The following is a 22,360-nucleotide window of genomic DNA, read 5'->3' on the forward strand; positions in this document are numbered from 1 at the left end:
TTTGAAACGGTATTGATGTATTTTCGACTGTCGGAAGAGGGTAAAATTTGTACCCGATTTGAAAAAATAGGAGTAGAAAAATAAATACCTTCCCTGCAAAAACGCTCTACGTAATCTGACTAGCAATTTACGGTCATTGTGCCTGGTCATTGTAGTAATCATATTCATAGTCACATTTGCATGGGCGAGAGTAGATTTTTGACCAAATTTTCTGTTTCGTTCCTATTAATGTGATCGTGCCCTGTGGCTGTGTGCGTTTTTCGTCACACAATTTTTGCAGGGTTGCTACGAGAGCCCTTACAGAAATTGTTTTTTTTTTCAGCATATCAGTGCCACCTAACGCCAATGCAAAATTAAGTACAAAGGACCAGTGCGAATTAACATTACTCTTAGGATCGAATCAAAATAAAAAAATCAATTTAGCCACTTTAACTGACCTCAATTTCAACTGCAAACTTTCACTGAAAAACCGGACATAAAAGAAAAAAAGTGTTATTCATATAAAGTACATATGCACGTCAGTTATTTATTTGAACTTTTCTGCCTTTGGCGGAACTTAAATGGGTTTCGGGTTCGATGAAAAGTGTTTTACAGTCATACTTGGAAGTGATCGTGATAGTCTTAAATGTGTTTCCGTCCCTTAAAATTCATTGACATGTTCATCTGCTTTATTGATTTGTCGTTGAGAGTCGGGATTAAAACATATGCTCTTCTAATATATAATAACAAATTAATTAGAAGATCCCCCAAAAATTTTTTGACAGTTGAATTCATGATGTATTACTAATGTTACCAAGTTATTATTTACCAAAATATATCAGGAGATAGACAAGCCTAAAAATTACCCACTGGAATAATCTACAGGCCTGCCAAAATACTGCTCTTGGAACCGCCGCGGGCTGTCTTCTTATGTTCCCAGAACACCATCTACATAATGACGCGAGAATACTCCCCATCAGGGAGAGAAATGAGATGCTAACCAAACAGCTCCTGTTGAATACCCAGAAACCTGGGCATCCCAACAGACATCTGATTGATGAGCCAACACCGCCTAGGGACTTAAGGAGTCATCTCCGTAAGCATTTTGAGGAAATACGGCACCTGAGAACTCAGCCGTATGAAGCAAAAAAACACAACCAGGTCCTCAGCGAACTCCACAAACAGGCGTCGGACCTTTATGCCAGGAATTGCCCGGTGAATCCAGTACTCAAAGAACAGTACCCAAAACTAGCGGAAGAGGAACGCATACACCCCCGGGAAACACGAGTCACTCTAGCTCAACTTCGTTCTGGAAACTGTAACAGGTTAAACTCTTATCTATCCAGAATCAACTCCGACATACAAAATGTATGCCCCGCTTCCAATGTGTCCCCACATGACACCAACCATCTCTTTAATTGTAATGTGGAACCAACGCCTTTAACACCCCTTTCATTATGGTCCACCCCTGTGGAAACAGCAAGTTTCCTCGAACTCCCGTTAGAGGATATTGATGGTAATTTGTGATCGGTCGCAGCTATTAGGTGGGGCGAAGCATTGCTACAACAACAACAACAACAACAGGGGATAGACTAGCCCAGCGGCATTCGGCCTAGAACCATAAGATGCTGATCCGAAGGGAGCTGGATCCATATATTCTGAATTGCAATCCTTAAGTGTAAAATTCCTCTCATCTTAGTGTTCTGATTTTTAGGGCCAAACAGCAAGAGTTACAATTATTTGTATATTTAGAATACCACTGTTTAGGCGAAGTTTTTTTTTGCAAAATAAGGTGTAATATGACAATTTTGGGGTTCTTGTAGGAATGAGAAAAACCTTCTTCGAAAGCCTTCAGTAGTACTGTACAGGGGAAGATCCTTGGTTGAATATGATGTGAATGCAAACAGTTTGTTTTAACAAAGACCTGTTTCAACTTTTTTTTATCAAAAATATGGAAGTATTAGTTCAGCACGGCCTTACTTATGGAACCAACACCAAAGAGACACTAAATGATGAATTTCTGTAATTAACCCTCTGTAACATACTGTAGACCACAGGCAACATACCATTTAACCTTCGTAAATTCACGCAGCAATTATTTTTTCGTTTTGTTAAGCATTGTAGACTGTAGTCTACGCTTCATTATTTCTACGAAACATGTGTTTGCTCATAAAGTACCGTTATCCTTTTCAGAGTAAGTGATATTGTCAGTGAAGTGGAAAATTACGTACACTGTGCAAGTGCTAAATATAAATAATATCAAAAAAAATAGTTGGGAGTTTATTGTGACACTATTTGTTTTAGATATATCCTCAGTATTTTGTCAGTGGGTGGTGTTTAGTGTTTGTGTCTTCTAGGCTACATTACGCAAGTGAAGATGGCCTCGACTTTGATGATGATAGTTTGGCCGACCCTGATTTCGACCCAGATTTGATCTCGGATTTCGGAGAGCTGAATGAACACTCTTTTGAAGGCGAATTTGATGTGGATGAATTAGTAGAGTACGTGAACGATGACGGCCGTAACTTCATTCATGAAGAAGCGGTAGAGGTCGCCCATTTCCGTCAGAGATCACAAGTACTTCAGCTCCTCCATCAAAGCGATAAAAAACTGAAAAGCTACCGTTACTTTAGAAGAAGATGAGTTTAGAGCTGAGCTCAGAGCAGCTGTCGTTTACTGGAAACGATTCATTGATATCTGATATCTAGGAGCTTTAAACTCCCATTCAGTTCTTTCTTTACTTATTTCGACCAGAACTTATAAAAAAAATTTTGGATGAGACAACCCTCTATTTTTCACAGAAAGATCTAAACAATAATTTTAGATTATTTGAGATAGAAATCCGACAGTTTATTGGTGTCGTATATCGTATGTCACTTGTCCAGCTACCCAGGGTAACCAACCATTGGAGTTCCATCCTAGACACAACTATAATTCCACAGGTTATGTCTTGTAACAAATTTGAAAAGATACTGCAAAATCTTCATTTCAATAACAAAATCAAATATCTTCCAAGGAGCCACCCTGACGTTGACAGAATCTTTAAAATGCGTCCCGTTGCGGACTCCTTGAACGAAGCATACGCGAAAGTTCCAATAGAAAGAAATTTCCACCTTCCCTAATCGCTAATAACTTTTGTGATAATTTTCTTTCCACTGTTGCTCATTGTTGCCTGTCGGCTACACCCCTTTTTATAATAGTATCCATACAAAATAAATGATTTAGAAATAAAAAAAATAAAAAAAAACGACTTTTTATTCACGAATCTATCCGATTTAATTGAAATAAAATTATTTCGAGGTGATGAGTTATAGAGGGTTTAATCCAGTAAAGGTCCATCGATATTCACCTAATAGTTTATGTGAAAAAAGTACTAAAAGTGGCATATTTTACTCCTGAAAAATGCAAAAAGCAACACTTTTTCGGGGACAACATTGGTGAAAAGTTTTCAGATAGCCGAATGACAGCACAAAGAATAATTTAGAGCGTTACAATTGACGGCTTACTTCACCTGGTTATTCCACCATGGGCTCAATTTATATATGATTTTATTATTTTCAATGCACTGACATAGGAGTTGTCAAAAGGAAAAATGTAGCCAACAATTATTTACGACCGTGGTGGTAAATGCTTTATTAAAAAATAGTTTCACATCACTTAAAGTTATTTTTTTAGTAAATAATTTAGCGCATAATTCTCCCACAACACACAAGAATTGCAAAGTCTTATGGTTTCTCTCATTTCCATTCGCCTAACACTAGAGATGATACCTTGGAATACCTGAAAATATGAGCTTTCGTGCCTTTCCAAGATGGTATTGAAAAAAATTATTCGTAACTCTCTGCTTTCTCTGGATTGAGCTAACGAGTCATGGAAATATGTTATAAGCCTAATATTGACATTTCCTTCAAGGAACATACTCATGGTTGTACCGATAAGTTAATACTAGCTGCTATAATTCACCTGTTGTTGTTGTTGTAGCAGTACTTCGTCCCATCCATAGGTTCGACCAATCACAAATTGTTATCAATGTCCTCTAACGGGAGTCAAAGAAAACTTGCTGTTTCAACAGGGGTGGAGGACCATAATGAGAGGGGTGTTAGAGGCGTTGGTTCCACATTACAATTGAAGAGATGGTTGGTGTCATGTGGGGACACATTTCAAGCAGGACATACATTTTTTTTGTCGGAGTTGATTCTGGATAGGTAAGAGTTTAACCTTTTACAGTACCCAGATCGAAGTTGAGCTAGAGTGACGCGCGTTTTCCTAGAGAGAGTGCGTTCTTTTTCCTTCCCGTTTCCTTTTATTTTCCTTCAAGTACTGGATTCGCCGGGAAATTCCTGGCATAGAGGTCCGACGCCTATTTGTGGATATCACTGAGGACCTGCTTATGCTTTTTGGTTTATGCGGCTATGTTCTCAGGTGCCGTATTTCCTCATAATGCTTGCGGAGATTACCCCTTAAGCACCTGGGAGGTGTAGCCTCATCAATCACATGTCTATTGGGATGACCAGGTTTCTGGGTATTCCACAGAAACTATTTGCTTAGCATTCCATTTCTCTCCTTAATGGGGAGTACTCTCGCCTAATTGTGTAGGTGGTGTTCTGAGGGCAGTATTTTAGCAGGCCTGTACTTTCTTACAGTGAGTAACCTTTAGGCTTGGCGACCATATCGGGGACGCGTAGCATGCAATCGGCCATCTAATTGCTTTGTAAGTAGTAATAAGCGTTTTTTTTGTCTTCACCCCAAAATGTAGATCCTGATCGAACGTCACACCCAATATTTTAGGCTGTAAAACAGTCGGTAGCGTGATGCGTGGGTGATAAATATGGTCGGCATTTGGCGCGTCCATGTTATAAATAAGGTGATTTGGTTGTTAACAATGTCAGGTTTCGCGAGGCGAAGAACCTGGAGAGATCAGCGAGATATCTGTATATTTCACCTCATTTATGGTAATAAAGACTATTTAATATGAAAGACTATGGCATCGTTTAGCAAATTATTTACGTAGATGATCGAAAAATGGGATCGCCTTCGGGAAATAAAAGATAAATTAAATATATGTACATCTTATTTTTGCCTAAGATGACGAATAAGATATTGTTACAGTTACCACACAGCGTTTAAGAAGCTAATCAATAATTACTATTGCAACCAAAATGATGATGGGCTGAAATTCTTCAACTCTGAGACTTCCAGAGAAAGGTTATCTAAACGAAATTCATTCTACTTTAGGGGTGCGCTCTCTTTGCTCTGGGGGTTCGTAGGATAAAATATGTAGACCAAGTGATTTAATTGATTGTGTGGCATTAACTTGCTTATTAAGGCGCGTCTTTACCATCCCAGTCGGGAGAGTAAAGCTAATTTTTGCGACGATTGACTTTAATTATCTGAAAATTAGCCTACGGGATGAGCTATCACATGCACCCATTATACATGTAGGTGTTCTGTTGGGCAGACAAAGTCTATCCCTTTGAATCACAATCATTGTTCTCTGAAAATTTGGCGTAGTGTAATATTTTAAACGGATTTAAGATCATTGTGGATTAGACAAGTGTGATAACTTCTGAACAGACGTCAAAATTACAGTAGGATGGATCACCGATTTTCAAAGTGACTATCGTACTCTCATCCTCTTTCTCTTTCTATCACCCGCTGAAGATAGGCGACCGTATGCGCGCCATATTGAACATCCCGTCAAAACGCTAAAAAGTAGCCATCTTGAACATCCAGTCAGGCAGTTGACGGATAAGATATCACACTTGTTTTATCCACAGTGGTTGACATTAATAATAAAAATCAGTAACTTTGTTTTGCAACCAAAAGGAGTTTGAATGTCAGCATCATATGGGAGTTAACGTCATTGGCATTAATGCGTTTGGCGGTGATTTTCACCAAAACTTTCGCCTATAACGCTTTTTTATTGCTTGGAAATTAAATATATATCAAATCGTATCATATATAAAATTTAAATATGCTTTTGATTTGGCCGACACCGGTAAACATAAGGGCTGCTTTCACCGTTTGCAGTTAGTCACTTATCAATAAGTTGTCGCAATTTTCGTTTTCTCCGTACTAACTGAAGATTCGCGTCTCAGTTAGGTCCAAAGAAAAAGTGTAAATAAAATTCACCTGTTTGGCTAGTTTTCGTGTATCGATTCCACCGGGAGTTGATTGCCCTGTGTGAAAACGAAAAAATTAAATTAAGCTAACTGATTGAGTTTGCTATACTTCAGGTAAAATCTAATTTAACTGAAGATGGTGGAAGCCACCCTAAGAACCGTCCCCAGCGGGTTAGGGGGCTGAGAATATAGCGCGGTTGGTATGCCTGTCGTAAGAGGCGACAAAAATACCAAATTGATTCAAGGGGTTGTGTAGCGCAACCCTCTCAAGGGGTTGCCCGCGTAATATATACCTTCTCCAACCTCACCTACCCGTGGCGAATCCTGTTGCATTAACAACCGAGAGTCTGGCGACCTCGAACTCCTGATGGATCTAGGGGGTGGTCATACCAAATCGTTCCCGAGATGGTCGGGCTAGTACCTTTATGGTGCTTGTTTACGGAACGTACCGGATCTGAATCCGGCAAAGGACCATCAACGTCCCCAAGGCTTACAACTGCCAAAAGTCATTTAAAACGTTTGGAAGAAGTGTCGACAAGCTTTTGTCAAAGTACAACGTGTCCGAAAGCGGAAATGAAAAATTTTATTCTTGTCAAAATATATTTCCACAAAACCAAAAATTTATCCCGGACCGCTCCGAAACGGAGGATGGGATCAATAGCATTTTTTCGCAGAATATCTTCTGCATTGGTGGGCTTCGACAGGCCCTATAAAATATTACGCTGGGTGAGTGGAGAATAATACTATATCCGCGCAAAACATTTCTTCACAGTTTTATTTTGTGGGTACTAGGAAATCATCTAAATACCAACAACTACATGCCACATTTCAATTTCTTTTGCAATCTCTTGACGGAAATAAAATGTTCGGTTTCCGCTTTGGGATTCGTGGTCCTGGGTCCATAGCTCGTTTTTTGACGCCTCTCCCGATATTTTATGGACGAGTTTGAGCAATTGTGAGCTAAAGTAAGAATTAGCATGAAACTAGAACAACATGCAAGTTTGAACTGCTTACTTGCTTATATGTATCTTTTGCCAAAAATAAGTTTAGTTATTGCGACTGCTAATCCACGTCATAAATATCTGGAGATTTCTCAAACGACGCATCTTAACCTCAGTATTAAGAGTCCGAAGGCGGAACACTTTGAGTCGTTCAAAGGATATTACAAAAAAACCGAAAAATTACCCTCGGACACGCAAAACCATGGGTGGGATCCATAGAACCAGAACACCTTTCTCACAACAATAACCTTACTCCTCAAACCTCTTGCTGGCAGTACTTGGGGAAAAGATAACAAAACCCTCATTACCACTTGCTCCTCATGGAACTTGGGGTAGGGAGGGAGGGGATGGCCTGAAGGTTTAATGTGGCCACATAAATCGTTCCCGAGATGGTCGGGCTAGCACCTTAATGGTGCTGTGGTACCGGAGCGTACCGGATCTGTATCCGGCAAAGGACCATCACATCGATAACACTCCCCAAAGCCTTCGGGCAGCAACCTTATCGCTATAACAACAACAACAACCACTTGCAAAGCAATTGGCAAGCCGATTACATGCTACGCGTCCCCGATATGGTCGCCAAGCCTAAAGACCACTCACTGGGTGAAGCTACAGGCCTGCCAAAATACTGCCTCAGAACCGCCACGGGTTGTCTTCTTATGTCCCCAGAACACCATCTACATAATGATGCGAGAATAATCCCCATCAGGGAGAGAAATGAGATGCTAACCAAACAGTTCCTGTTGAATACCCAGAAACCTGGGCATCCAAACAGACATCTGATTGATGAGCCAACACCGCTCAGGGGCTTAAGGAGTCATCTCCGTAAGCATTATGAGGAAATACGGTACCTCAGAACTCACCCGCATGAAGCCAAAAAACACAAACATTTCCTAAGCAAACGCCACAAACAGGCGTCGGACCTGCGGAAAATGAACGCATATTTCCCAGGGAAACGCGAGTCACTATAGCTCAACTTCGATCTGGATACTTTTCCGATGGCGGAAAAGAAAAATTTTATCCATGTCCGGAGATATTTGCAGTTGAAGTTGGAGATTTGCATGTAGTTGTTGTTGTGTTTGTACCCACAAAAAAATTTGTGCATCACCGTGGCGGTAGCCACGGTTATACCACACACCCGGACTTGGCATGGCGTAGCCCAGGGTTATCTTTTATAAGCGCGGCCGAAGGCCGCCAACTCAGAAAGTGGTTCTGCGCAAAAATACTATGGATCCCACCCCCGGTTTCGGAGGTATCCGTGGGTCTTTTTTCGGTTTTTCGTTAATATCTTTTGAACGAGTTAATATTTTTAGGTAATAGTCTAGTTGAGGGGTCGACTGCTAATACGCTACCAAAAATATCGAGTGTGGTGTCAAAAGACGCGTATTAATCTCGAGAACAAGAATCCGAAGGCGGAGAAGAAAAATTTTATCCCTGTCCGGAGATATTTGCAGTTGAAGTTGGCGATTTCCCTGTGGTTGTTGTTGTATTCATACCCACAAAAAAAATTGTGCATCACCGTGGCGGTAGCCACGGTTATACCACACACCCGGACTTGGCATGGCGTAGCCCAGGGTTATCTTTTATAAGCGCGGCCGAAGGCCGCCATGCAGAAAGGTGTTCTGCGCAAAAATACTATGGATCCGACCCCCGGTTTCGGAGGTACCCGTGGGTCTTTTTTCGGTTTTTCGTTAATATCTTTTGAACGCGTTAAAATTTTTATTTTCCGCCATCGGATTATTAATACTGATGTCAAGACGCGTCGTTTGACACCTCTCTCGATATTTTTGGTAGCGTATTAGCAGTCGACCCCTCAACTAGACTATTACCTATTTTTATTTTCCGCCTTCGGATTATTAATACTGATGTCAAGACGCGTGTTTTGACACCTCTCTCGATATTTTTGGTAGCGTATTAGCAGTCGACCCCTCAACTAGACTATTACCATATTTCGGTTATACATACCTTGGTTTATTTACTTTTTATTTCGCGGTCCAACAGCTTTTTGAAACACCTCTTGATTTCGTCGCCACTTTTTTTTCACTATCACTTTGCAAAAGTTTTACTTCAAATACCGGTAAAATGCTTTTAAGATACTTTTTCACTTAGAAACACAACCGCAATAAGTTAAACAAATTAACAACACAATTAGGTACTTCGGTTATCAACTAAAACTAATATTAAGAACACGAGCAACACGGTAATACGAAAATTATGCGTTGTTTGAAAAAGAAACTGATTTTGCTTAACTGCAGATGGAACTTTACGCAGCACATGTTATCGAAAGCGATATGACTAGCGATGAGCACAAGCGATTTTTTGTTGAAAACGTCTTGCCACTCACCATGTTTCCCCAAATTTATGTTGCCGGAGTCATTGGTGCCGTATGTCGTATCGCTGTATCCGTATCCCTAACGTAATCAGCTGTTAATCGTTACGACGGTAAACCAAAACCCAATTGGTTGGCTACGATACGGTTACGATCTTAGCGGCACCAATAATCGATTGCATTGATTCTCCAGCTTAAAGCTGGAGACATTGTTGCTTTATCGGTAACCTTTTAACAGCTGATTCGACCAACCTTATGATAATCAATGCAATCGATTATTGGTGCCGCTAAGATCGTAACCGTATCGTAGCCAACCAATTGGGTTTTGGTTTACCGTCGTAACGATAAACAGCTGATTACGTTAGGGATACGGATACAGCGATACGACATACGGCACCAATGACTCCGGCTTAAACATCCCGCAAGACGTAACAGAAAATTCTCTTTTTATGAATCATTTTCTCTGTTCGTCTGCTACCTACATAAATTTCTCCATGATACAAAAAATGGAGGTAATTCCATTTACAGCCTGATTCTAAAGTGGTAACAACTTTCTTCTCCACTGCAACTTTTTTAATGTGGCAACTTTTGCACCTTTTTGGTATTCTGCCCACGAAAGTAGCGGGATAATTATTTACCCACTAAAATAGGTGGTAACATCGATGTAACCACACAAAAGCTGCTGTTAAGAAAAAGGCAATACCATGGCTCAATTAGTTGAACCATGGTTCCCACAAAGAAATCATGTTAAGAGAAAATTAGAGAATGTTAACATCAGTTGCAACTGTTAACAGGTTAACATAGAAATTGGAAGGTGTGTGGTGAATCGCAAGACGTGTTCACATGCAAAAAAGTAGGAATCTAGAAAAAACTCCTCATTTTGAAAAAATTCTCTGATTGGGCAAAACGGTAATGGGTAGATGCTAGATGCGTTAAAAACAATCGTATGCACGACCATTTGCGCCACAGTAACTTCGCCACAATCACGCAAGATATTGCGTTTGTAAATATAAAGGAACTTCAGACCTCCTGTCAATATTATCTTTCTAGGACCTATTCTACTTGCCACTTCTAGATCCGCGGTTGTTGTTGTTGTGTAGCGCAACCCTTCAAGGCAACTTAAAGCATCTCCAACCCATTCTCAACCACAAATACCCGACATACATGAGTGTTTTGCCTCACCTCGTTCTAAACACCTCATCGTAAGTTTGAAAATATCTAGCCTATAACGGGTTAGTTATCGACTGCCGTAGGAGCCATTGGTTTTGTGGTTGTGATTATGACTTGACGTTGTTAACGGGGAACGGTAAACGATAAATGAATGCGAACACTTTCCATATCTTGGTTAGGTCACAGACAAAATACAGCAAAGTTTATTAAACCATGTTATGGCTTCCAAAAGCAAACAAACAACCACCTTAATCTTGATGCCACATTGCAAAGTAAGGATAAGAGTGCCTCAGCGGGTTAGGTGGATTAGAATATACCCGCGGTAGGTATGCCTGTCGTAAGAGACGACTAAAATACCAAATTGATTCAAAGGGTTGTGCGCAATATATAGCTTCTCCAACCAATTGTCAACCGCACCTACCCGCGGCGAATCCTGTTTCATTAACAGCCGAGGCTTTGGCCATCCCAACTTCTACATGTAACTAGGGGATGGGGAGGGCGGGATGGCCTAGATGATTTAATATAGTCATGTAAATCGTTCCCGAAATTGTCGGGCTAGTTCCTTAATGGTGCTTTGTTGCCGGAACATACCGGATATATATCCGGCAAAGGACCATCAACATCAGTAAACACTCCCCAAAGCCTTCGGGGAGTGTCATTAATACAACAAAAACAACAACAACGTAAGGCTAAGAGTGTTTACTTAATTATTTATTAAAATAGTAAAATATGAGTTAGGTGAAAAAATAATACTTATTTCTAATTATAAATCCTTCAGTATCTGCTCGCGATCCTAAAGCATTTGAACATAACGATAGAGCACATCGATTTCTTCAAATTTCGGCACTGCATTGAAATTACGCGGCACCTTACAATATTCAGCATAGATCTTTCGACTTTCTGCGCTAACCGTTGGAGACTTAACACTTAAATAAGTATCATTTCCATAATCATTGAGCGGACGCAAATTCATACCACGCATTAGCTTAGACATTTCATTATCACGTTCACGTGGTGCCATTGACGATGGCAGCGTACTACACATTTTGCCCATTTGCACATACTTCTTGTATATGGCCATATTAGCTTTAGATGGATTTGTAATTTTACAACCATACACTTCCTCCATGGGTGGAAATAGAGACTCGAGCGTAAATGATTCCTGCTCTATGGACTCAGTTTGATTGGTATCTTTAATGGAATAACCAGCACTTAAATCTTCATCTGTTGAGCTATCGTCTGCTTCCGATGTTGAACTTGATGAATTACTATTTGTGGAACTTGTTGAGCTTTGGCCGGTAAGATTGGGATTCTTTTGAGCTTTACGTTCTTTCACTTGTCGGTGAAATGGTGAATAGTTGGTGCGGAATGTAGGCATGTAACGCAGGGCCAGTTGACTTATTTCAAATGCTATGTGTTCACTGAGATCGGTCCACTTGAATGATTGATGATAGTTTGCATATGCATCGATCATTTCAAGACCTTTGGAATGAACGCGAAATAGTTCCTTGACAATTTTGTTGGAATCAGAGGTGGAATAGGGCAAGCATGTGCGGACCTTACGACGCACCCAATCGGTAATTAGACGTGTTTCATTTTGTGGTGAGAGTGGCTTATAGTGCATATAGTAATCCGTTTGCATTTCCCAGATGGGTTGATTTTCTGTAATTAATTAAGAAGATTGCGTTTAGAATGAATTAGGAGACAAGGTGGAGGATTCCACTAAGAGTTTGAAACTATTGTGTGCTTTCTTCCTAAAATCATGTTTAGTCTTCGGTCAGGTGATATGTATTAGAGGTTTACGCCGATCATTTTATCGGCGGCGGTGGCGTAGGCTCTATTATATACCGGCGGCTGCGGCGTGGGCGGCGCGCGGCGTACACCGGTGTTCTTACTTTAAAAAGCTTGATTTTTCTATTTAAAAAAATAATATTTAGGAAAGGTTTTGTTTTAAATACATACATTTAACCCTAGAAAGATAATCATATTCTGACATACGTAAAGGAAAATCCTGCGTAAAATTTACGCATGAATTCTAGTCAGATATATTATCATATTTTACTTACTTAAATCGAATAAACTGATATGGATTACACTCTTACATACAAATGAAATACAAATATCATTTAGAATTTTTGTTTATTTATTTAATGCGAAAAAAACAAAAAAAATTCAACTTCTTCAATTTTCAACAAAGCTTAGGTAACATATTTCTTAGGGTGAAAAATAATTTATTTTCAGTCTATTATTAGCCATTTTGACTTATAAACTAAATATAAAAGAAATATTTTGTAAGATAAAAATTCATAAGTTTATAAAATCAATCAGACACAGCTTTGGAACACATCAATATTATGCTCATGGCCAATAACTCTTTTGCATTTAATGCACATTGCATTTGCTTTGCGCCTTATTTTTGAGGGACAGTATGTGCGGTAAGTTCGCTTTTTTGGTTCAGGCTATTCAGCAACGTCATCTTCGGATGAATGAACAGTTTCTTTTGGTAACATATTAGTTATACTTTCCCGCAAGTAGCTCTTCAAAGTAGGTTGTTCTAATCTCTTACGCATATATGGCGATGTAAGTTCCGTGCTAAGGTTTTTTCATGAAGCTCTTGCGGCTTAAAACCTTATACATCCTAAATGGACAGCGGCCGCGAAAGCCAATTAATTGATCATCTATAGTTAAGTGAGCTCTCGGAGTATAATTAGCGATACAGGAGTAAATACATCACTTTCTCGTAATGTGGGACGTAAACTTTTATCATCCATTCGGAGACATCTTATCAAAAAATCAAACCTTTCACGACTCATCACAGACATACACCATTGACGAAGACCGGTCAAATAACTCATCTGTAGACGTGTGGTTATCCTTTCTTACTGCTGTCATCACTAGAATCCCAATCAAGACACGAATTTCAGCTTCGTTTGTATCGCGAAATGCAGTACCAGTCATAGATATGTTTCGTTTCAAATTTATCTCGGCATTAGTCCACTTCACCATAACGGTTATTATTTCTGAAGCATAAAAGAGGATCATATAGATTACGAAAAACTCGTTGGGGGTCTCTTCGGGATCTAACAATATTCATTGCTGGCATTCGGCCACGCCTAGTTGCTGCTGCAAAGTAATTATTCGCTGAGAAGCTGGTTGTTCGACACTTTCTCCGTTGTCGGTAGCTGGTTGTACAATACTGTCTCCATTGCCAGTAGGTGTAGAAAGTTCTCTCTCTTCGTCTTCGAAAGTTTCCTCTGCGTCACTTTGCACGTCATCTTCGCTATCATGGCTTTCTACCTCGCTATCCGTTTCCTCACAGGACATCTCATCATCGGTTTCTAAAAGAGCGGCCAGGATACGGTCTTCGTCTAACTTCCGACGCGCCATCGTGTTTTCAGTCAGAGTATCAACAAATATAAAACTATATAAATATAAAATACAAACAAGTAAGGAAGGCTAAGTTCGGGTGTAACCGAACATTACATACTCAGCTGAGAGCTTTGAAGACAAAATAAAGGAAAATCACCATTTAGCAAAAAGAACCTAGGGTAACCCTGGAATGTGTTTGTATGACATAAGTTTCAAATGGAAGGTATTAAAGAGTATTTTAAAAGAGAGTGGGCCATAGTTCTATAGGTGGACGCCATTTCGGGATATCACCATAAAGGTGGACCAGGGGTGACTCTAGAATGTGTGTTGTACGATATGGGTATCAAATGAAAGGTGTTAATGAGTATTTTAAAAGGGAGTGGGCCTTAGTTATATATGTGGACGCCTTTTCCAGATATTGCCATAAAGATGGACCAGGGGTGACTAGAATGCGTTTGTACGATATGGGTATCAAATGAAAGGTTTTAATGATTATTTAAAACGTAGTGGGTCTTAGTTATATAGGTGGACGCCTTTTCGAGATATCGCCATAAGGGTGGACCAGTGGTAACCCTGGAATGTGTTTGTACGATATGGGCATCAAATTAAAGGTACTAATGAGGGTTTTAAATGGGAGTGGCCCTTAGTTGTATATGTTAAGGCGTTTTCGAGACATCGTCCAAAATGTGGACCAGGGTGACCCAGAACATCATCTGTCGGGTACCGCTAATTTATTTATATATATAATACCACGAATAGTATTCCTGGCAAGATTCCAAGAGCTTTTGATTTCGCCCTGCAGAACTTTTTCATTTTCTTCTACTTAATATGGTAGGTGTCACACCCATTTTACGAAGTTTTTTCTAAATTTATATTTTGCGTCAATAAACCAATCCAATTACCATGTTTTATCCCTTTTTTCATATTTGGTATAGAATTATGGCATTTTTTTAATTTTTCGTAATTTTCCATATCGAAAAAGTGGGCGTGGTCATGTCGGATTTCGGCCATTTTTTATACCAAGATAAGTGAGTTCAGATAAGTACGTGAACTAAGTTTAGTTAAGATATATCGATTTTTGCTCAAGTTATCGTGTTAACGGCCGAGCGGAAGGACAGACGGTCGACTGTGCATAAAAACTGGGCGCGGCTTCAACCGATTTCGCCCATTTTCACAGAAAACAGTTATCGTCATAGAATATATGCCCCTACCAAATTTCACAAGGATTGGTAGATTTTTGTTCGACTTATGGCATTAAAAGTATTCTAGACGAATTAAATAAAAAAGGGCGGAGCCACGCCCATTTTGAAATTTTCTTTTATTTTTGTATTTTGTTGCACCATATCATTACTGGAGTTGAATGTTGACATAATTTACTTATATACTGTAAAGATATTAAATTTTTTGTTAACCCTTCTATTACATTCAAAAAAAACTTACACATGTGTTATTCCGGTCACGAAATGACCTTACCTGTGTTTTGCTTAGATATCAGTATAAAAGTTTATAATATTAATATAAGTTTTTAAAATTCATTAGTTTTATTGATTATTAAGCTGTATATATACATATTTAAATACATTACATACATTTTTTTAATTTGAATGCTCCAAACAATAGGTTTTTGAAACCGTAACCGTTGAACGATGTTGTGGACACGCAGGGTTTTTGCAAACCGTGCACCTTTCGTACATTTTGCGATGAATTGAGCTAGGGCAAACTGCACAGGTGGCTCGCTGACTAGGTTTTCTTTTTTTCCGAACAGTTCCTGCCGAAGTGCTTGGTTGCTCTGCGTCCGCTCTCATATTGCGTACAATATCTGCTGACGGTTGAGTTCTGCGTTCAATTTCCCCATGAACAAGGTCTAAGCCAAGATTTTCGAGGAAAGGTCTACGTTTATATGTTTTTGCAGCATTCCACGAAGGATTAATTTCTGTCCATAATACATAGGCATTCTATTTGGCTTTGAGTCAGACGATTTGGCCTCTAAACCAAATTTTCATAAATAAACACACCAATAATAATTACATATTATAATAAAAATACTTACAGAAGCTTGAAATCTTTCCATTTTTATAAGAATTTAACCAATACAAGCTTTTGCCGCAAAAACTTGACCACAAAAAAGGCGCGAAATATACAATTTATATGTAAATCAGCTGATGGGTCACCGAATGACCCGAAGGTGCGCGCACCTGTTTATTAAATCAAAATCATTTTTTTATGCTTTTATATTGGATTTATGTCAGTACACAAAGTCATGAAAGGAAATTGTGAAATGTTGTTAATATTAGCAGATATGATAAAATTCAACAAAAAAAGGTCATGAAATGACCGGAATGTAACAGAAGGGTTAAAATTTGACTTAAAAAAAAATTTTTTTTTTAAAGTGGCCCTGTTCGTCATCCGATTTTGCTAATTTTTATTTAGCACAAATATAGTAGTAGGAGTAACGTGCGCGCCAAATTTCATCATGATATTCTCAACGACTGCCAAATTACAGCTTGCAAAACTTTTAAATTACCTTATTTTAAAAGTGGGCGGTGCCACGTCCATTGTCCAAAATTTTACTAGTTCTCTATTTTGCGTCACAAGGTCAACCGACCTTCCAAGTTTCATCGCTATAGCCGTCTTTGGTAATGAATTATCGCACTTTTTCGGTTTTTTGAAAATTTCGATATCGAAAAAGTGGGCGTGGTTGTAGTCCGATTTCGTTCATTTTAAATAGCGATCTGAGATGAGCGCCCAGGAACCCACATACGAAATTTCATTAAAATACCTCAAAATTTACTCAAGTTATCGTGTTTACGGACAGACGGACGGACAGACGGACATGGCTAAATGAATTTCTTTTTTCGCCCAGATCATTTTGATATATAGAAGTCTATATCTATCTCTATTAGTTTATGCCGTTACGGATTACCGTTATGCGAACAAAGTTAATATACTCTGTGAGCTCTGCTCAGCTGAGTATAAATATGATATAAAACACCGAAATAATATGTAGAACTGTGGAGATTAAATTAAATAACAAAGTCAATTTTCGTAAAAATAAAATTCTTAAAAGTCTCGTTGTTTTTGTTGTAGCGATAAGGTTGCTCCCCGAAGGCGTTGGGGAGTGTTATTGATGTGATGGTCCTTTGCCGGTGCTTCGCCCCACCTAATAGGTGCGACCGATCACAAATTTTCATCAATATCTTCTAACGGGAGTCCAAGGAAACTTGCTGTTTCAACAGGGGTGAACTATGAAAGGGGTGTTAGAGGCGTTGGTTCCACATTACAATTAAAGAGATGGTTGGTGTCATGTGGGGACACATTGCAAGCGGGGCATACATTTTGTATGTCGGGTTGATTCTGGATAGGTAAGAGTTTAGCCTGTTACAGTATCCAGAACGAAGTTTAGCTAGAGTGACTCGCGTTTCCCTGGGGAGTATGCGTTCCTCTTCCGCAAGTTTTGGGTACTGTTCTTTGAGTACTGGATTCACCGGGCAATTCCTGGCATAAAGGTCCAACGCCTATTTGTGGAGTACACTGAGGGCCTGCTTGTGTTGTTTTGCTTCATACGGCTGAGCTCTCAGGTGCCGTATTTCCTCAAAATGCTTACGGAGATGACGCCTTAAGCCCCTAGGCGGTGTTGGCTCATCAATCAGATATTTGTTGGGATGCCCAGGTTTCTGGATATTCAACAGGAACTGTTTGGTTAGCATCTCATTTCTCTCCCTGATGGGGAGTATTCTCGCCTCATTATGTAGATGGTGTTCTGGGGACATAAGAAGGCAGCCCGTGGCGGTTCTGAGATCAGTATTTTGGCAGGCCTATAGCTTCTTCCAGTGAGTAGTTTTTAGGCTTGCCGACCATATAGGGGACGCATAGCATGCAATCGGCTGGTCAATTGCTTTGTATGTGGTAATGAGCGTTTTTAGTGTTTTGTTTGGTGTTTTGTTTTAATAACTTGGTGAATTGGGTGATGCAAAGTCCGTGTTAAGCTGATATCGAACACGCCTGTTTTTTTTAAATAACTTTCGAACAATTAGAAAGAGATAAATTTCGCAATTAGCTTCTTAGTTTCTGATACCACTCTCGACCATATCTGACCAATTTTCGACATGAACAATAAATGGCCTAAACAGTCTTAAACAATTAGAAAATATAGTAACGCACGGGACGCCGCCGTGCCGACATTTTTGATAATCAGCGGCGGCGGCGTATATCTCTAATATGTATGTACTTGTGCTTTTTCCAAGGCGGGTATTTAAATATGCTTTAAATGTGGTCTGAGTTTCCTAGTAACTCCTTGGCAATGTGGTTGTTGTTGCTGTAGCGATAAGGTTGCTCCCCGAAAGCTTTGGGGAGTGTTATCGATGTGATGGTCCTTTGCCGGAGACAGATCCAGTACGCTCCAGTAAACCAGCACCATTAAGGTGCTAGCCCGACTATCTCGGGAACGATTTATATGGCCACATTAAACCTTCAGGCTATCCCTCCCTCCCCACTCCCAAGTTCCATGAGGAGTCTGTTGTGAAACAGGATTCGCCGCAGATAGGTGAGGTTGACAATTGGGTTTGGAGAAGCTATAAATTGCGCTGGCAGGGTTGAAGGGTTGCGCTACACAGCCCCTTGAATCTAGTATTTTAGTCGCTTCTTACGACAGGCATACCTACCGCGGGTATATTCTGACCCTCTAACCCGCTGGGGGACTCCTTGGCAACATATTGCTTTTTAATATGATCATGAGTTTTTAGAAATCAAAACGTTTTACAGTTGTCAAAATATGAAGAGAAAACTCGACCCCGGCTCCATGAGCTTTGTCCGTCGGAATCCTGATTTGCTTGATATTTAACCCTTGGGAGCCCTTCATCATCTCTATCACACTAATTCTATGCGGATATATTGGTATAGCTCATATGTTCTTAAGAATAATACCTAAACAATTGATTGCCTTGTTTATAACAATTCAGAGCTATCTTGGTTATCTCATTTTCAACTTCAACGTGATCGGAAATTAAGTACACGAACCAGACATTTTACAATATGAGTTCAAAATACAATAAGATTGCCTGACTTGCACATGCTCCGAGTACGGGCAAGCTTCAATTCCTCGGAAACACTTCCTGAAGGTTAGGTACTAGCACCAGCTGATACTAATTCAACTGCCACGGAAACGATTTGTTTGATTACTCGAACCTTTGGTTTAATTCACCTTCTTTAACATGTTTGGAGTTAACAGGGTCATGAAAGCATGAGATTAGTGGCAAGAGGTGAAAGACGTCATACCATTCAACTAACCAACGAGTTGCAAGCCACCAAAAAGTGCGTGTGTATGTGATCGTTTACGTAGCTGGTGTACAGCATTCTGCCCGGAGAAATGTCTATGCATACTAATTCTATTGAAGTATTTTGAATATTAACATGAAAAACTTACGCTTGGTATGATTTTTGCTGGGTATATAATAGCCAAGAAATATATTAATACTGTGCTGCTTTTCGGTATCACTGAAGGTATTACTGTAATAACGACTCAAAGTTTGCATAATGTCATTGCCTTGTGAAGCCCATGCTGCTGTCTTTCGGTACGTTTTTATACGATGCACCAGCTGGGAGCCACCATATTGTAGCGCCAACGTATCACCATGCTCCTCATATAAATTCTCTAACATCGTCACACAATCCGAATCAAATTCCAATTTGGCAGATTTGACAAAACCCAAACGTTCCAACTGATGACCCAAAGCACACTTGCCAATAGCAAACTGTGCTGTATTTGTGCGATCTAAGCAATCTACGCAATTCGTACGCACTATCCCTGTTTGAAAAGTGCATTCACTACCACGCGCTTTAAAAAACATGTCAGTCTGTTGAACAATACTTTCTGATATGTCGGCCAACATTTCCATGACATTGCCACCAGCGCGACTCTTACGTGCCATATCGAAATGTATATGCTTCATACGATGTTGTGGTGGCAGGAATTGATTTAAATAGCGGATGCTGTCCACCAACTCTTTGGAGATGATTGATTCATGTTTGCGCTTTTCACGCTTTTTTACCAAATTCAACATAATTACTGGTGCACCATAATGAAAGAGTAAACGCTCAAAATGACGAGCTGGTGTTTGTGCATACGGATCACAAATATCCAGTTGTATTTGTGGTTTAGGTACCATTTTTACAACATCCTGCGACCAATGCGATGGCACTGAACCACGCATTTGTGTAAAGGAGCACATACGTTGACCATCTGTTACGATTTGCTCTGTTTCCACTTCATTTGCTACATCACCTTGACAATTGGCGCCACGTTTGAGAAAACGTGTACCAGCAAAACGTGTACTTCGACGTGCAATCAAACATACATTAACATGTCGGCCAAATACACTTATACACGATTGGCTAATATAGCCATGTGTGACCTCTAACAGCCAATCCTTAAGCATTATGCCACGCATCGACTGTAAGAGGAAAGCATTCCAGACAAAGCGCGTACGTGGGGTGCTGCGAAAAGCATAGTTCACACGTTCATCTGGCGCTACAACATTATTTGTTAATTTATTCCAATCTGGCAAGGGTTCATCATGTTCCAAATCGACATTGGGTCCTACATAACGTGGCGCTGATTCATTATATTGTAGAGTGCGTGTTAAATCATATGAATAGGAGAAATAAAAATTACTACGCCAATCGATACTTTGAAACATTTTCTTATAACGTTCTTCATATGGATGTGGTGTACGCAGTGTACTCGATTCATTAACACGCACCATTACCGTATCCTTAATGGTGTAAATTAAATGCATGCCAATGTGTGCACAACATTTGCGTTTAGTAACGAGCAGCAAGTAATAACCTTCCAGAAAGCGTACAAAGCCAAGTACACCATAGGCAGAGGTCACACGCGGTGAGCTGCCAAGTGATATAAGGAAACGGCGAATTTCCAACGCGTTCAGTTCATTTGGATTCTCATCGATGACTACGCGATCGTGCTGCGTACGATCAATGGTGAGCAAACGAAACCGCGTCTCTCGATTGTTGCTGCCCACAAGGTAGAGACGCTGATATATATTAAAGAATAATATAATCAAACAAATAAGAACGTAGTGAGAAAAAAGGGGCGTAGCTTACTTACCGTGCGTGTCTCGTAGAGCACAACTTTTTGTATCGCACTTATAAGTGGGTTAAAAAATATATTTGCATTGTCGTTGTTCATTTTGCCTTTGAATTTACTCAGTTAAATCTTTTGTTGGTTAGTTTTCAGGTAATTATATTTGTCCCCGTAAAGCTACTCAATTTACTATTAGCCAACTTCGTGAAAAGAAAATAATTGTTTGTAAGAAAACCAAATATCGATCAGCTTATAGTAAATAATCAGCTGTTTCTGATTGTTGAACATGGTTGAACTATGTGGTTGGCTCATCTCTACAGTAACAGCATACCTGTACATTAGGGTGGGTCCATTTGTATGGACGAAAGTTAACCGATATCGCGCCATCGATTTCTCAATAGTATTTGGGCTCAGATAATTTTCGAGGCTGGGAAATTTCATTTTTTTGACTTTTTTTCGACTTTAATTTTTAAGGTTTTTTTCATGACCTACTAAAAAAATTTTGGCAGCGATTTAGTTTAGCACCCCCCGAGTTCGGGGTTAAACTTGGTATCAAATGAAAGAGGGAGTTCTCCCGATCACAAATATATATAACTTAAAGTGCGCAGACTTATAGTTTACGAGTTATTTGATGTTAAAGTTTGCAAATTTAGCAAATTTCTATAGCACTCTCACTTACAATTTACACATCTTTCAAAACTTTTATGCTCATAAATACCTATATAAATTGGCAACGATACACTTAAATTTCATTTTAGTATATTTCACATATAATTCTTGCATTGTTTTTACTTAATTTAAATGTTTTTATTAAATAAATCGCGCTTTTGTAGCAACATTCACATTTATGTATGTATGTATTTTATCGATGACATTACAAAGCTGTGCTGCCACATCAACAAACAAAAAACAAATATAAATATTAACGTGCCACCTTTCAGTTAATAAAGAAAAAGGAAAATATATATTTTTACTACTATGCGGAAGGACATCACTGTGGCGGTAGCCACGGTTATACCACGCACCCGGACTTGGCATGGCGTAGCCCAGGGTTATTTTAAATAAGCGCGGCCGAAGGCCGCCTACGCGGAAAGGTGTTCTTCGCAGAATTACTGTGCATGGCGCAGCCGGTGTTGGATCGGCTAACATAAAAATAAACATAAGAGTTATAAGGTAATATGCGGAAGGACATCACCGTGGCGGTAGCCACGGTTATACCACACACCCGGACTTGGCATGGCGTAGCCCAGGGTTATTTTAAATAAGCGCGGCCGAAGGCCGCCTACGCGGA

The 22,360-nt window shown here is 39.6% G+C and overlaps 1 protein-coding gene across 1 annotated transcript; it reads right to left on the minus strand.

Annotated features, from left to right (window-relative positions):
- Window positions 1–11,291: 11,291 nt before the first annotated feature.
- FIG4 (polyphosphoinositide phosphatase FIG4) lies at window positions 11,292–21,324 on the minus strand. Its single transcript, XM_067764437.1, has 3 exons — window positions 21,094–21,324; window positions 19,393–21,019; window positions 11,292–12,263 (listed from the first exon to the last, which is right to left on the minus strand). The coding sequence occupies exons 1-3, from the start codon at window positions 21,172–21,174 to the stop codon at window positions 11,395–11,397; spliced, it is 2,577 nt and encodes an 858-aa protein (XP_067620538.1). The 5' UTR covers window positions 21,175–21,324; the 3' UTR covers window positions 11,292–11,394.
- Between the last annotated feature and the right edge of the window lie 1,036 nt (window positions 21,325–22,360).

The sequence above is a fragment of the Eurosta solidaginis genome, chromosome 2 (assembly GCF_040869045.1).
Source record: "Eurosta solidaginis isolate ZX-2024a chromosome 2, ASM4086904v1, whole genome shotgun sequence".
In the NCBI taxonomy this organism is placed as follows: Eukaryota; Metazoa; Arthropoda; class Insecta; order Diptera; family Tephritidae; genus Eurosta; species Eurosta solidaginis.

What these genes read in the sequence shown, in the direction of transcription:
- FIG4 (XM_067764437.1), bottom strand. Translation starts at nt 21,174, where the DNA reads ATGAACAACGACAATGCAAATATATTTTTTAACCCACTTATAAGTGCG. An exon ending in TGCTCTACGAGACACGCACG is followed by an intron (nt 21,020 to 21,093) that starts GTAAGTAAGCTA and finishes AATATATATCAG; the next exon opens with CGTCTCTACCTTGTGGGCAG. An exon ending in CAGCAAAAATCATACCAAGC is followed by an intron (nt 12,264 to 19,392) that starts GTAAGTTTTTCA and finishes AATTAATTACAG; the next exon opens with AAAATCAACCCATCTGGGAA.